Below are 15,723 nucleotides of genomic sequence, written 5' to 3'. Positions count from 1 at the left end.
CTACCTTCCCCAGTGACCCCTCATCCACCCCGTGCCCTAACCTCATCCTCATCCTCCATCCCAACCCCTGCCTCCCCCAGTGATCCCCCATCCACCCCCGCCTCCATCCCATCCCCTGCTACCCCAGAGATCCCCCATCCACCCCCGCCTCCATCCCAACCCCTGCCCTCCCCCAGTGACCCCCCATCCACCCCGTGCCCTAACCCCATCCTCCATTCCAACCCCTGCCCTCCCCCAGTGATCCCCACCCACCCCGTGCCTGAACCCCCCGCCTCCATCCCAACCTCTGCCCTCCCCCAGCGACCCCCCCTCCTCTGCCCTAACCTCCGTCTCCATCCCAACCCCTGCCCTCCCCAGTGACCCCCCATCCACCCCGTGGCCCCTCCCCAGCGCAGTTCCTGGCCGCTCCCCGTCCCCGCACCCACGGACAGGCAGGTAGCTTCCCCGTTCCGCGCCCCCCCCTTCACTCCCTGCCTCCCGCGGCGCTGGGTGCCCCGCCCCCTCCCCGCCCGCGCGCCGCGGCTGGTGCTGGGGGCGGCGGCGGCAGCGAGGAGGAAGGGATGAGGTCATCCTCTTTCCCGGCGTCAGTCAGCTGGGTGGCGGAGGGCGGAGGGATGCGCCGGTCCGGGGAGCGGTCCCGCGGCTGCTGCCGGCTCGGGCGGGGCGCGCGGGTGGCGGGGCGCGGGGGCTGAGCGTGGCTCCCCACAGGCAGGCGGCGCTCCAGGCGCTGCGGCCCCGGGAGGAGCCGGCGGCCCGCGCCCGTAGCCGGGCAGGGGAGCGGAGCGGCGGCGGCGGGGGAGGAGCAGGGGGAGGCGCGGGATAAAGGCGCGCTCTCCCCGGCGGCGGGGCGGAGGCATCATGGCCGCGAAGTCGGACGGGCGGCTGAAGATGAAGAAGGGCGGCGAGGTGGCGTTCACGCCGCTGCAGAACTCGGACCACTCGGGCTCGGTGCAGGCGCTGGCCCCGGGGCTGCCCTCGGGCGCGGGGCCGGGCGGCGGCGACGACGAAGCACCGGGGGGCGGCTGCTGCAGCGGCAGCGGCGGGGACGGCTCGGGCGGCGGCCCCAGCTGCTGCTGCGGCGGCGGTGGGGGAAGAGGCGGCGGTGGCGGCTCCCGGGGCTCGGGCGGGGGCTCGTCGTCGCTGTGCCTGCGGCTGGGCCGGGAGCAGCGGCGCTACTCGCTGTGGGACTGCCTGTGGATCCTGGCCGCCTTGGCCGTGTACTTCGCCGACGTGGGCACCGACATCTGGCTGGCGGTCGATTACTACCTGCGGGGCCAGCGCTGGTGGTTCGGGCTGACCCTCTTCTTCGTGCTGCTCGGCTCCCTCTCCGTGCAGGTGTTCAGCTTCCGCTGGTTTGTGCACGACTTCAGCACCGAGGACAGCGCCGCCGCCGCCGCAGCTGCCGGCCACTGCCCGGCAGCCGAGAGCAAACTGCTGGTGAGCAGCGGCTCGGCGGCTGGGGACATGGACGCCCCTCGCCCCTGCACGCCGCAGAGGCAGGCGTCCAACGCCAGCAAAAGCAACGCCACCACGGCCACCAACAGCAGCAACAGCAGCAGCACCAGCGGCGGCAGGGCCGGCAAGAGCAGGTCCGCCTCCTGCGCCTTCTGCATCTGGCTCCTGCAGTCCCTCATCCACATCCTGCAGCTCGGGCAGATCTGGAGGTACAGCCCCTTTACGCTGCTTACACCCCCCCTTACCGGCCACAGCTCCCCTGGGCTCCCCTCGGGGTTCGGCTCCTACCCGTCCGGTGATGTTGTTGGGAGGATGGGGAGGGGCTCCTCTTGCGTATTTAATTGAGCGAAAACTTGGATTGCTATTAAGCTTTTCCTCTTTCTTTTCGGGAAGCAAGTGACCCTGTAAATAATGTAGTTTGGGCGTATGCAATTCTCTGTAGTGTGGATGCGTGAGCGTGCAAATACACACTCCCACTGGATTAGAATGTTATCCAAACTAGGTAGCTCCTACGTGTGCGAGGGAACATGGATAAATCCATTCCATTGCTACCACCGGCAATACTATCCGTTTCCGAGTGGCTGGGTAGGTAGATAGTGAATATATTGCATACCCCTGCTCGCACACTATTTTTGATTTGATTGTATTAAATATGCAGTGTGACAACCATGCAAAAAGTATTGGTAACTGCCTCTGGAGAACTGGCTGTTGTAATGCGTTCAGGTGATTTGGATGGCTGTATCATTGTGCCTGGCTCTAGAGGCGGTAGGATGACCAGACAGCAAGTGTGAAAAATCACGTTGGGCGGTAATAAGGTCCTGGGGAGGGGGAATAGGATTCTACTAAAAGCCCCAATATTTGGACAGTCCTGATAATATTAGGATGGTTGGTTACCTTAAGAGGAGGATTTATGTAAAAACCCTTAAAAAAAAGGGGGGGGGGAGGCAATGGTAAGAATCGTAAACCTTCCCAAGTTTTAATGCTAGTGGACGTTTAAACTGGTTGTTTAGTTGTCTTCTGATTTGCTGCACATGGTAAACAGTCACATTACACCCAGATTACATCAACTTGCAATCTAAAACATAATACACCTCCAGATTTATATTATCCCAAAGTCTGGCAAACCTTAACTTTCTGAGTGAAGTTAAAAAAAATTAGTGTTTTGAGAAAAATATACCATATAATTAATATTATCTAGAATTGCACAAAATTAATGTGATTAGAGAACTTCGGAGAGAGTAAAGATTATAGCTAGAAAAGGGATGCACTGCCTAGGGATGTATAGTCCTGTAGTTGTGCTTGGATAACATCTATTTATATAACATCTAGTTCTCAAATCATATTGTCCATTTTTCATACATGTTGTATGGTAAAAAATATTTCAGACAACAAACTTTTAAATAGTTACTTATCTATAATGTGTTGTTCATGGAAAGGTCATGTTCTAATGGTCTATATCGTATATGGTACTTGATTGAAAGGACACTTACACTGAATATAATCATTGGTATTAAAGTTTTGGCAAAAACTATGCCATAGTAACTGTATAGTTTCAAATACTGCAATACTATTAAGTACCAAGTAGCTTATGTGTTCTATTAGATACTGTCTTTTCTTCATCCCCAAAAGATGTTTTTTAAGAATATAATTTCAGTTCCAGAATAGATTTTAAATTGAGGCATAGTCATTTGCAAGTGAATTTTATCACTGCTTTAAGCAACCTAGTTTTGGGGAAGCATAATGTATGCAGACAGTTACAATTTCAAAATAAAATTATGGTTACAAAAGCAATGTTTCAGCTATGCTGAGTGTAGCAATCTACTGAAGCAACAGTTGAAAGTATTATTGAAGTTTCTTTTTTGACTGGTGGAAGGTATATTTTTAGAAGAGGTGTTTTATTAGCATTTGTTGTAAAAAGATTTCCTATTATTGTCATATCATTTAGTAAGAATTATTTTAATATTTCTGTTTCATATTTGGACTCAGTACAATGTTCCAAATTTGGAATTTAACTTCCAGAGATCCCCTTTTTTGGTGAGAGATTGTCCCTTAACAACACAATTCTGGCTGTGGCCTTTGGATACTAATTTAATATAAATATTAAATAATAATCTAGCGAGTTTGACAATATTAAACTGATCATTTGTTATTACACATTTCCTTTTTACAACAAATACTTTACAGTGTCTTGAATATTATTTTTTATCAGTTATGTTGAGACTAATCCAAAATCACAGGTTTTCTAAACATTGACTGATTGAGAAGCAAATAGAATTTCAACCAACAAAATGTTTGTTCAAGATTGCTTGTGTACTTCCCCCATGTGGGGCTGAACTCAGGACTCCCAGTGAGATGCATAATAATTCATATTTGGACCCAATCCTGCAAACACACAAGTACCTTTAGGCACATGAGTGATGCCATTAAGTACAATGACACTATTCATGTGTGTAAAGTTGCTCATGTGTATTTGTTTGCCGATTGAGATCTTAGTAAGCATGATCTGATACCATGTAATTTGAATATATTGAGAACAAATTCCCTGCCCCACCTACCCCCAGAATGGTCAAAGTCGCAGGAGTGAAGCATTTCAGTTGTATGTGGGAGGTGGCAGTCTGTAAAGAGGCAATACAAAGAGAGTCTGCATCACCCTGAGTGCCACAGAGCAGAACTCCACGATATCTCTCTGGATTGGAACATGCAGGGTGGGGGTAGGGTTTGTGGGTAGAGCTGGATATGTTCCAACATTGCATGGTGGTGTAGGCAGCATGGTGAGTTGGGATTGAGGGTTCTTCAGACCCTTGTGTTTTTGTTTGTTTGTTTGTTAAAATTATTTTTCTATGATTAAATTCTTTGTGCATGAGATTTTGCTTCATGGAAGAGTGCTTAATTCTTTGCCCTTAAACTTGCTGACTATCCTTTGTTATAATTTTTCTTCATAAATTGTATCCATTTTAATGCCATAAAACCCACATGAATATCAAACTCAGCAACCTTATTTATGTTATAGCATGCCTTGTTGTTTGATCAATAAAATAGAATTTGACCAGATTGTTAGCTGTTTATTGGTAACTTAACTAGACTTATGAAAATATAGAGAGAAATAGTTATTTTATAGCCCATAGTTTGTTGTATTTTACATAGTTATTGTTTATAGTCCATTTGGCTAATTTGTTCCTTTCCTCCCCAATATATTTCATGAAAGTCAGAGTCCTTATGGTCATCAAAAGTGAATGATATGAGAAAAGAGGTGTGCTTGTACCATTCCCATAGATTCGAAGGCTGAAGGGACCATTATGATCATCTGGTCTAATCTCCTGTGTAACACAGGCCATAGAACTTCCTCAAAATAATCCTAGAGCACATCTTTTAGAAAAACATCCAAACTTTATTTAAAAATTGTCAGTGATGGAGAATCCACCATGACGTTGGTAAATTGTTCTCATGATTAATTACTCTGACCGTTAAAAATGTATGCCTTATTTCCAGTCTGAATTTGTCTCACTTCAACTTTCAGCCATTGGATCATGTTATACCTTTCTCTGCTAGATTGAAGAGCTAATTATTAAATATTTGTTCCCTATGTATCTTCTCGAGTTCCTTGAGTCTATCACTATAAGGCATGTTTTCTAATGTCATCATGCTCGCTTCTCTTCTTTGAACCCTCTCCAATTTATCACTATCCTTCTTGAATTGTGGGCATCAGAACTGGACATAGCATTCCAGCAGCAGTTGCACCAGTGCCAAATATAGAGGTAAAATAACCTCTCTATTTCCACTAAAGATTCCCCTGTTTATGCATCCCAGGATGACATTTGTTCTTTTCACTACAGTATCACATTGGGAGCTCATGTTCAGCTGATTATCCACCAAGACCCCCAAGCTTTCTTTCAGAGTCACTGCTTCCCAGGATAGTGTCTCCCTGTAATTATTACCTACATCCTTTGTTTTCAGATATGTATGTTTTCACTTAGCCATATTAAAACACATATTATTTGCTTGTGCTCAGTTTACCAAGCGATCTTGATTGCTCTCAATCAGTAATCTATCCTCTTCATTATTTACCACTCCCCTAATTTGTGGTCATCTGCAAATTTTATCAGTGATGATTTTGTTTTCTTTCAGGTCATTGAGAAAGATGTAAAATAGTGTAGCATCAAGAGCTGGTCCCTAGGGAACCCCACTGGAGATAGACCCACTCAATGATGATTCCCTGTTTTTTACAATTAGCCAATTTTTAATCCTTTAATGTGTGCCATGTTAATTTTATATTTTAGTTTTTTAATCAACTTAAACATCTTACAGACATCTAAATATATTACATCAACACTTCTCAGTGCAGTCGTGGGTCCAAAGGAAGCGTACACTCTGGAAAATAGGTACTTCTTTTTGGAAAAGTAAGCACAATTCCAATAGGAAGTCCATGGAGCTGAAACCTCTCCCACCTGACAAAGCATGTACGCTGGCCTGAGAGGTTGTCATGTAAGCACTCAGAATGCAGGCTGACCTTTTTGTGAAATTTGGTTTGCACTCATTAGGAGTTCCTTCTTTGGCAGGCCACCATGGTATACTACACATTGTGTGTGTGTCATATTAGTCCTACATGCACATATAGTCTAAGGATTGAAGTCCCCGCTGTTGAAAACCTGTGCTACTTTCTTCTCTTTGCTTGGGGGTTCTGTCTTAGTTTTCAATTTTTTACTTGTTTTCCTTTGGCCCTGGTTAAATCTACCCCATCTACCTAGGTTCTTCTATTGTCCCATTACCATAATACCTGAGCAATTTCAATAAGTAAAAATGACAATTATACCTTGCATTCTCCCTGCCAGCAAGAAGACTTGGGTGTTGAGGTTGCTTTTTGTTGTTTAGTTGGTTTGGGCCAGATATATATAACTATGAATGTGAGGATATAAGAAGTGGGTTTTGTGCTTAGCTGTGAAAGCATGGAAGCTGTTGTTCATTCTCATTGCATCTGACAGTGAGGTCCATCTCCTGTGAAGTTTCTGACTCCAGAGGTCGTCAGCCATCCCTTATTTGCCAGCTGATTTACTGCTCCAGTGGAACTTAGATATCAAGGAAGTGGTGGTCATGTGGAGAGACAATCGCTCAAATAGCTAGGAACAGTTCCATGCAGGGTGTTGAAATGGTGACCTGGAACTGGACTCTGAATTTAACAGGAAGTTCATACTGAGAGTAACAAATTGGGGTGATGTGTTCCTGGTGACCTCTGTTGCTGAGCAGTTGGCTTGCTGCATTCTGAGTTCTCTGGAACTATCTCAGGGCATGGAGCTTCATTCCTAAATATAGAGAATTGCAGTAGTTGTGTCTGGACATTATGAAAGCCAGTTCTGAGCCCAGTAGGTTTGGGTACATGTATGAGTACCCACCGTGATACATATTTTGATATGACTTGGCCTCTCAATATCTTTGCACAAAGAAAATATTTTGGTTCAAATTATTAATTTTGTTAAGCTATTGAATTACTAGAAGCTGGCCTTTCTTAATATTACGTTCAAGATTAATTCTTATTTACAAATATAAGTGTGATTGCCGAAAACAATTACATATTAATTGAAGTGTGCTAATGGGAAATTAATGAGGGTTTTAATGCTGCCTGGGGTGATGCTGTGAAATAGTGATTTAAAATGAACTTTTACTACAGTATAACAAAAAGAAAATGTGGTATGACTGCAGATGAGCCACAAATGTCTTATGAATAAAAATTTAGGTTTTTCTTTTGTATTTTGTCACTAATTTCTACAAACCATTGTACTGAGGACTGAATTCTGCCATTTGGAAGAAAAAAGGCCATCTGTGAAAAGATTTGGCGGATCTCTGCAGACTGTCAGCCAGGACTGGTCCTCGGTTACAGTCCCACTGAAGTTAGCATGGTTGGTTGAGTGTAACTGAGGGCAGATTTTTGGCTTTATAGTATAAATTCAACTACCTACACAATCTGTTAATTGCTTTTTTTTTTTTTTTTTTTTTTTTAATTTTGCGTGCAGACATAGCTGTGGATGTTTTCTTATTCATGCCTCTGATACATTCTGTGTTTAACCCATTGTGATGCTCTGCTCAGGGCACTCAGAACTGCTGTGTTACCTCTCTGCCTTAGCAAGAGAGAGCTTTGCTGGAGCTTACACTATGAGACAGCTCCCTGCCGCACCAGTCTGTTCATCTCACCAGCAAACTCCTCCAGTCTAAACCTTGCCTTGCAGGTAACAATCAGTGAACCCAAGTTCCCTGGAGACGTGTCTCTGCTGTGTCCAGTCCCTCTGACTGGGCACTTGCAGAAATTAAGTTTGCTGCCTCCGAAGAGGCAGTGTACACACCAGTCTGTTAGTTTAGCTGAGGTCCTGTACTTTACTATAACAGCACTCAGATGGTTTTGTAATAAACCAAAAATAAGTTTATTAATAAAAACATAGATTTAAGTGATACCAAGCAAGACTAAGGCCTTGTCTACACTACGAGAGTACTTCGATTTTAGTTAATTCGACTATGTGGAATCGATATTACTAAGTCGAACGTGTGTGTCCACACTAAGGACAGTAATTCGACTTTGTGAGACTTTGTGAGTCCACACTAACGGGGCAAGCGTCGACATTGGAAGCGGTGCACTGTGGGCAGCTATCCCACAGTTCCCGCAGTCCCCCCTGCCCTTTGGAATTCTGGGTCGAGCCCCAAATGCCTTCTGGGTAAAAAAATGTGTCGAGGGTGCTTTTGGGCGCCTGTCGTCATCCGTCCGTCACTCAAGCCCTCCCTCCCTCCCTCCCTCCCTGAAAGCGCCGGCGGGAAATAATTTCGCGCGCTTTTCTGATTACTGACAGCGCGGACGCCACAGCAGTGCGAGCATGGATCCCGCTGCGACCATCGCTGCAGTTGTGGCAGTTCTCAACGCCTCGCAGCTTCTCCTCCACCTGTACCAGAGGCAGCTGCAGATCAATCATGAGAGGAGGCTACGGCACTACCGTGACGGCATGAAGTCGGACACTAGCTCCGACCTCTCTGAGAACATGAGACCCAGCGCCCAGGACATCTCGCTGTCACTGGGTCTTGTTGATACTGTTGAACGGCGATTCTGGGCCCGTGAAACCAGCACGGAATGGTGGGACCGCATAGTGCTGCAGGTCTGGGATGAATCCCAGTGGCTGCGCAACTTTCGCATGCGGAAGGGGACTTTCCTCGAACTGTGTGAGTTGCTGTCCCCTGCCCTGAAGCGAAAGGACACCCGGATGCGGGCAGCCCTGTCTGTCCAGAAGCGAGTGGCCATAGCCCTCTGGAAGCTCGCAACGCCAGACAGCTACCGGTCCGTCGCTAACCAGTTTGGCGTGGGCAAGTCTACCGTGGGGGTTGCTGTTATGCAAGTAGCCAGGGCAATCGTCAAGCTACTGCTATCTAAGGTAGTGACCCTGGGAAACGTGGAGCTCATCAGAGATGGCTTTGCCGAGATGGGATTCCCAAACTGCGGTGGGGCTATAGATGGGACTCACATCCCTATCCTGGGACCGGACCACCAGGCCAGCCAGTACATCAACCGGAAGGGCTACTTTTCCATGGTGCTGCAAGCACTGGTGGACCATCGGGGACGTTTTACCAATATCTACGTTGGATGGCCTGGCAAGGTTCATGACGCTAGGGTGTTCAGGAACTCTGGTCTGTGTAGACGGCTGCAGGAAGGTATTTACTTCCCGGACCACAAAGTAACTGTTGGGGATGTGGAGATGCCTACAGTCATCCTCGGGGACCCTGCATACCCGCTAATGCCCTGGCTCATGAAGCCCTACACTGGCGCACTGGACTCAGGGAAAGAACTATTCAACTACCGGCTCAGCAAGTGCAGAATGGTGGTGGAGTGTGCTTTTGGCCGTCTCAAGGGCAGATGGAGAAGCCTACTCACTCGCTGTGATCTCAGCGAGACCAATATCCCCATTGTGATAGCTGCTTGCTGTGTGCTCCACAATTTGTGTGAGAGCAAGGGGGAGACCTATATGTCGGGGTGGGAGGTTGAGGCAAATAGCCTGGCTTCTGATTACGTCCAGCCAGACAGCAGGGCGATTAGAAGATCACAGCGGGACGCACTGTGCATCAGGGAGGCTTTGAAAGCCAGGTTCCTGACTGAACAGGGTCTCCAGTGACTTTTTACTTTGTGGACACAGATGCTGAACCTGCCCCCGTTTCTTTACCCAGTTACTGTTGACTATCCTTCCAAGTTACATACCCCCTTCCCCACCTTCCCAACAAATAAAATCTGTTCTGTTCTGTTAATGAACAAGGTTCTCTTTTTTACTGTTTTCGCGGGAATGTTTTAAACCGGGGACGCAGACTGTGGCGGGGGGCGGGCTTACTGTTTTGATGCAAATGATGCTTCTAAAGTCCGGGAATGACAGGCTCCGCAGTGCTGCATTGGTTGTTTCAACGCAGCCTGCCAGCAGTCCTGGGCGGGACTGGATGTATGTGTCGGCCAAGTGACTTTCTGGCAGGGGGCGGAGGGTAACAGATCCCCTGCTGCGTGGCTCTGTGATCCAGGATAAGGACCGCGGCATAGGATCTCTAACTGCCCTCCCCCGACACAAAGTCACAGATCAACCCCCTCGCACCCCAGAACAAGAAAACCGCCTCCCAGACTGACCAGGGTAACTGGTGACTGTGCTGTGTATGTGTCCTGATGCTGGACCTGCCCCCGCCTCTGTAGCCTGCTACAGGTGACTGTCCTGTCCAAGTAACAAACCCCTTCCCCCCCTTCAGACAGAATCCCCTCCAAAAGACACTCTCGGAAACAGTACTTAACAGAAACAGATGTTTTATTACGAACCGCACATGAAAAGGGGGGGGGGAAGGAAACTTGGACATGGGCTAGTGTGAGATGGGTAGGAAAGGACTTTTCAAAGTTTGGAACGAGAGCCTTCCATTGCTGCAGCAGTGTGCAGTGGCCGACTGACAGTTTTAACGGCCCTTGCCGCCCCTCCTTCTTTGTACTTTTGGTGAGGGGGGTGTGGGACTTGGTGGCGGGGGAGGGCGGTTAGAGATAGACAGCAGCAGTGCTCTGTCCTCCTGCCTCCGGTCTTGCAGAACATCCACTAGGCGCCGGAGCGTCTCCGTTTGCTCCCTCATTAGTCCAAGCAGGGTTTGAGTAGCCTGCTGGTCCTCCTGGCGCCACCTCTCCTCCCGTTCCATGACTGCTCTGTGCATTTGTGACAAGTTCTCCCTCCACTGTGTCGTCTGGGCTGCCTGCTCTCGTGAGCACTCCATAAGTTCATAAAACATGTCTTCACGAGTTTTTCTCTTCCTTCTTCTAATCTGCGCTAGCCTCTGGGAGTGTGATGCCAGGCTGGGTTGGGAGACAGTCGCAGATGTGTCTGTGGGAATGGGAAAAAGGGAGTAAATTCCTGAGACAGATAAATGAAGTTGCTAACAAAGAGCATAGTCTTTCTCTGTGAACAACACCATGCACTGCACCTTTCACATGCGCACTCAGGACAAGGTCGAATTTTCGGCCCTCGCCTTATGTGTCTGGGGTCCTGCAGTTGCGATCAGAGAAGCGTTGCAGGACACCTCTACTTCTGCTGCGGGCAAACATGGTAAGCCGTAGACTTGTGGCAGCTTAAACATGTAATAGTAGCACTGGGCTCCTTTCGCACTGAATGCAAGGCCACTCTCTGCTGGCAGCAATCAGGGAAGCATGAGCTCTGCCCCTGTCCCACCACCTCGCGGCTGTCCCCGGGAAAGATCCCTGTATGCTGCCCCTCTGCCGCCTCCACCGCGTGGCTGTAAAGCAGTCCAAATACTAACATTCCCCTCCCTAATTTAAAGCAGGGCGTCATGTGTGACATAACCCTCATGAGGATCTCGGAGACCGAGAGGGGAAGGATGCTGCATGAATGCATGCAGAGGCCTGGGCCATATGCCGCCATGCTGTGCCGCGCACTGATCCCCGACTACCTCATGGACTCATGGCGTGGGAACGTGTGCTACCACGGGGGACCAAACAAGATTGCCCTGCCGTTGAACCTCGTGCGCATGCTGGAGCGGTACCTCCAGGAGAGCTATGCGGAGCTATCACAGGAGGACTGTCTGTCCATTCCCGGGCACATTGACCGCCTTTTCCTTTAAGTTGAGCATAACGGACTACAGAGTGGAGGGGCCGTGTTGTGGACTAATCATGAATATCCGGACAGTACTTGATTTTCTATACATAGTTAGTAGTAAAAAGTTTACTAAGCCAAATAAATCATGAACAACAAATTACTGAAATAGTTATTATTCCTGTTTTGTTATAAATAAAAGTTTCTATGTTTAACTGAGTGACTGAAAAGCCCATTCTTAACAATATAAATATTCCACTTATGTTAAAATGAAATGTTTAGATGTTTAAAGCACTCACTGCTTGATCCTTCCCCTGATTCGGTGTCCGGGGTAAGGGCTGTGGACGGTTGGTAGGGGATCTCGGTAAGGGTGATGAAGAGCTCCTGGCTGTCGTTGAAATCAGCGGTGCAAGCGCTGTCGACTGCCTCGTCCTCCTCATCTCCTTCCTCATCTTCCCCGTCACCTAACATTTCCGAGGAGGAACCGGTCGTGGACAATATCCCATCCTCGGAGTCCACGGTCACTGGTGGGGTAGTGGTGGCGGCCGCACCTAGGATGGAATGCAGTGCCTCGTAGAAACGTGATGTGTGGGGCTGGGATCCGGAGCGTCGGTTTGCCTCTTTGGTTTTTTGGTAGCCTTGTCTCAGCTCCTTGATTTTCACGCGGCACTGCGTTGCATCCCGGCTGTATCCTCTCTCTGCCATGGCTTTAGAGATCTTCTCATAGATCTTTGCATTCCTTCTTTTGGAGCGCAGCTCTGAAAGCACGGACTCATCGCCCCAGACAGCGATGAGATCCAACACCTCCCGATCAGTCCATGCTGGGGCCCTCTTTCTATTAGATTGCACGGCCAACTCTGCTGGAGAGCTCTGCATCGTTGCTAGTGCTGCTGAGCTCTCCACGCTGTCCAAACAGAAAATGAGATTCAAACTGGCCAGACAGGAAAAGGAATTCAAATTTTCCCGGGGCTTTTCCTGTGTGGCTGGTCAGAGCATCCGAGCTCGAAGTGCTGTCCAGAGCGTCAACAGAGTGGTGCACTGTGGGATAGCTCCCGGAGCTATTACCGTCGATTTCCATCCACACCTAGCCTAATTCGATATTGCCATTTCGAATTTAGCGCTACTCCTCTCGTTTTCGAGGATTACAGAAGTCGAATTTAAAAGAGCTCTATTTCGAACTAAGTAGCTTCCTGGTGTGGACGGGTGCAGGGTTAATTCGATGTAACGGCGCTAAATTCGATATAAGCTCCTAGTGTAGACCAGGCCTAAGAGATTAAAAAATGGTCACAAAAAAGAATAGCATGCTTCCTAGTGTCTAAAACTTAATTCTTGCAAGCTATGACTTTGCCTAATACAGTTTCTCACTTATATCAAGCTACCAGCATCTCCCCTTCAGCCCCTAAGTGATGGAAAATTTCGCTATGTCTACACTGCGCACCTTACAACGGCGCAGCTATGCCACTGCAGCCGCACCATTATAAGGTGAGCAGTGTAGCCGCTTTTTGTTGCTGGGAAAGAGCTCTCCTGGTGATAAAATAAAACCACCCCCCAATGAGGGGCAGTAGTTTCATCGGTGAAGCGCTGTCCACACTGGCACTTTTCGTCGTTAAAATTTTTGTCATTCATGGATGTATTTTTTCACACACCTGAGTGACAAAAGTTTTAATGATGAAAGTGCAGTGTAGACATGGCCTTAGACTGTCTTTTTGTTCCCCTTATATTTCCCAAAGTCCATTGTCTTTGCCTCAAGAACCACAAAGACCTCCTGGGGGTTCAGGCCCCGTGGAGTGCTCACCAAGCAGTTTCCTTCACTACTTGTTATGTTGATTGCTTTGTTTACCTGATATGTAAATGTAATTTCATTGTTCCTGGCTTACAAAGCTCGACCCAGACAGGTAAATTCACATTCTTTTGTCTAAAGCAGGCTTGTCTATCGACTGCCTTAAAAACGTATTTTAAGAACATATTTCCAGCACACATACATAACTCATTATACACAACCTGTACATAATACAACACACAATGATCTTCATGACCAGCATGTCACCAGTTTTTATGATATCTTACAGGACACAGTTTGGCTAAATATTCTGACAACAGTGTGTTGAATGCACCCTTTGCCAGTTGACATAATGGGGCTGTTAGGGTCACACCCATGCATATGTGCATCCAGAAGTAATTATGCAGCCCTGTCCTCCAAGTACATCTGCTGCTTGAGATAGACATTTGGCTACAGGTTTGGGAAGCACAGGGAAAATGCAGGTGCAGCTAGCACTGCAGTGCTAGTCGTCTTAGAGAGGTCATGAATTTTCAAAGTAAGGGTGGGTCCACATGCTGGCAGAACAACACTGGAAGAAGCACAGAGTGTCTCCATTTTTTTAATGGGTAGAGCAAGAGCCACCCTCATCTTAAATCTCCTCACTGCCTCTTCTTTGCTCTCCTTCAGGCATCTCTGCCCAGGCAATTCATGTCCTCCAGAGGACCAAATGTGTAACTTCTAAAACTCATTTCTCTTCCTTCTCCTTCCTAGGTCGTATTGCGGAAAAGTTAAGCTGAAGTGATTTGGAAGTGACATTTGGTTCTGAAAGTAGTGGGATTTGTAATAGCTCTGCTCTCCTATGGAAATGAGCTTGGTAAAGCTGGGTCAGTTGCCAAGGAAGTTTGGATGCTGTCCTCATGAGTCTCACCCTCGCAATTAGTTGACAGTTGCATAGTTGAGGAATGCAGCTGTCAAGGGAGATAATGGCTGCTGTACATAAGGCTTATCCCTACAGTTATTTCTTAAGTGCACCTGAGTAAAGGACTGCATGATTGGACCCTTGAGTTGGAATAGAGAACAAAATAATACAAGTTAAGAAAAATAGCAACAGACATGATTTTGTTAATATATTTATTTCAACTTGAGTAATGAGTCAGCAAAATGAACATAACCACGGATAGTGTTCCTCCATGGTGGGCAATTGGGACAAAGGCCAGAGATTTAGAGTTCTCAAACAGTAAAAATGAAGACTCCAAGTGCAATGCAGAAAGTGAACACAGCTTTTGATTTGGTGAAATTAAGGCATGTAACATGTTGAATTTGTATCGTCTATATCCAAAGGCATGGAGCATGCTGGGAAATATTGCAAACATGTCTTAATCTTTGTATGAGTTTTCTCACACACTGTTTTTGAGACAGTTACATTTTTTTTTTTACTCATTTTGCTTAGCTAGCAGTTTTGGAAGCTCAAAAGATATTAGGAGGGGAAAGGAAGGAAACAGGCAAAGCACCTATCAGGGTGAATAACCTGTGAATTGTGTATGAAAATAATTAGGTTTTAAAACTTTTTATTTATTGCGCTTTATAACAACTTGTCACAAAGAGTAATGGTATTTACCATACAGTGATGTAAGAAATGAAACAAACAGCAGGGACGCAGTGCAACCATGTTAATTAAATGTCTGTCCAAACACCATTCTGTTTTCCCTATTGCATTGTTCTAGAAGAATTCAAGATTCTTGATCTTGCATGTTCAGAGGGGAGTCTGATGAACATACTAGAGCTGATTATTTCTGAAGCAAAAATAAACACCAAAACCACTTCACTTTTTGCAGATTTATAAAAAAGTGCTTTAAATATACATTCACAAAGCTCTGATTTCTTTCTCTCTCTCAGCAGGCCAGTTCACAACCAGTTAAAGGAATCAATCTGACTTATAGGCTTCTATAAACTTTCCTCCTACAAAAGTTACGTCCCACCATCTTTTCCAGTACAAAGTCCTGAATGCATGGGCTTTGAATTGTGTCCTGAAGGTTAATAAACTTTGGCAGGGGGAGTGAATCCCAGACTCGTGTACCACTGCCTTAAGTTTGCTGAGACAGCATTCTCTGTTTTAAATCTGGAGTTGTTGGTTCAAATGTATTAACTGACCTCTTCTATCCAGAAGGAACATGAGCAGAAAGATGGTCTGTAAGGTAGACAGGAATGAAAGCAAATTATTATACACAGGTTAATATAATACGTAATATTATATAGTATAATATGTTCCATGAGAGAAACAGTACGAAGTGAGTTGCTGCATTTTGCACCAGCTAAAGTTCTGAGACATCTTCATGTGTAGTGCTATGTAGAGAATATTACAGTAATTAAACCTAGAGGTGCAAAAGGTAAGGATCCTGTTTGTGTTTTGCATTTTCACTATCT

At 46.8% G+C, this 15,723-nt stretch overlaps 1 protein-coding gene across 1 annotated transcript in view; it reads left to right on the top strand.

Moving 5' to 3' along the window:
- The first annotated feature begins 858 nt into the window (after positions 1-858).
- Positions 859-15,723, top strand: part of XKR4 (XK related 4) — a 278,474-nt gene continuing 263,609 nt past the window's right edge. Inside the window, exon 1 of the mRNA XM_065399747.1 lies at positions 859-1,664. Within this exon, the coding sequence (XP_065255819.1) occupies positions 859-1,664 (806 nt within the window). The remainder of the gene's footprint in view (positions 1,665-15,723) is intronic.

Source organism: Emys orbicularis, chromosome 2 (genome assembly GCF_028017835.1).
Source record: "Emys orbicularis isolate rEmyOrb1 chromosome 2, rEmyOrb1.hap1, whole genome shotgun sequence".
In the NCBI taxonomy this organism is placed as follows: Eukaryota; Metazoa; Chordata; order Testudines; family Emydidae; genus Emys; species Emys orbicularis.
The sequence above is the reverse complement of the archived record's forward strand: the minus strand, read 5'-3'. Positions and strand labels throughout refer to the sequence as shown.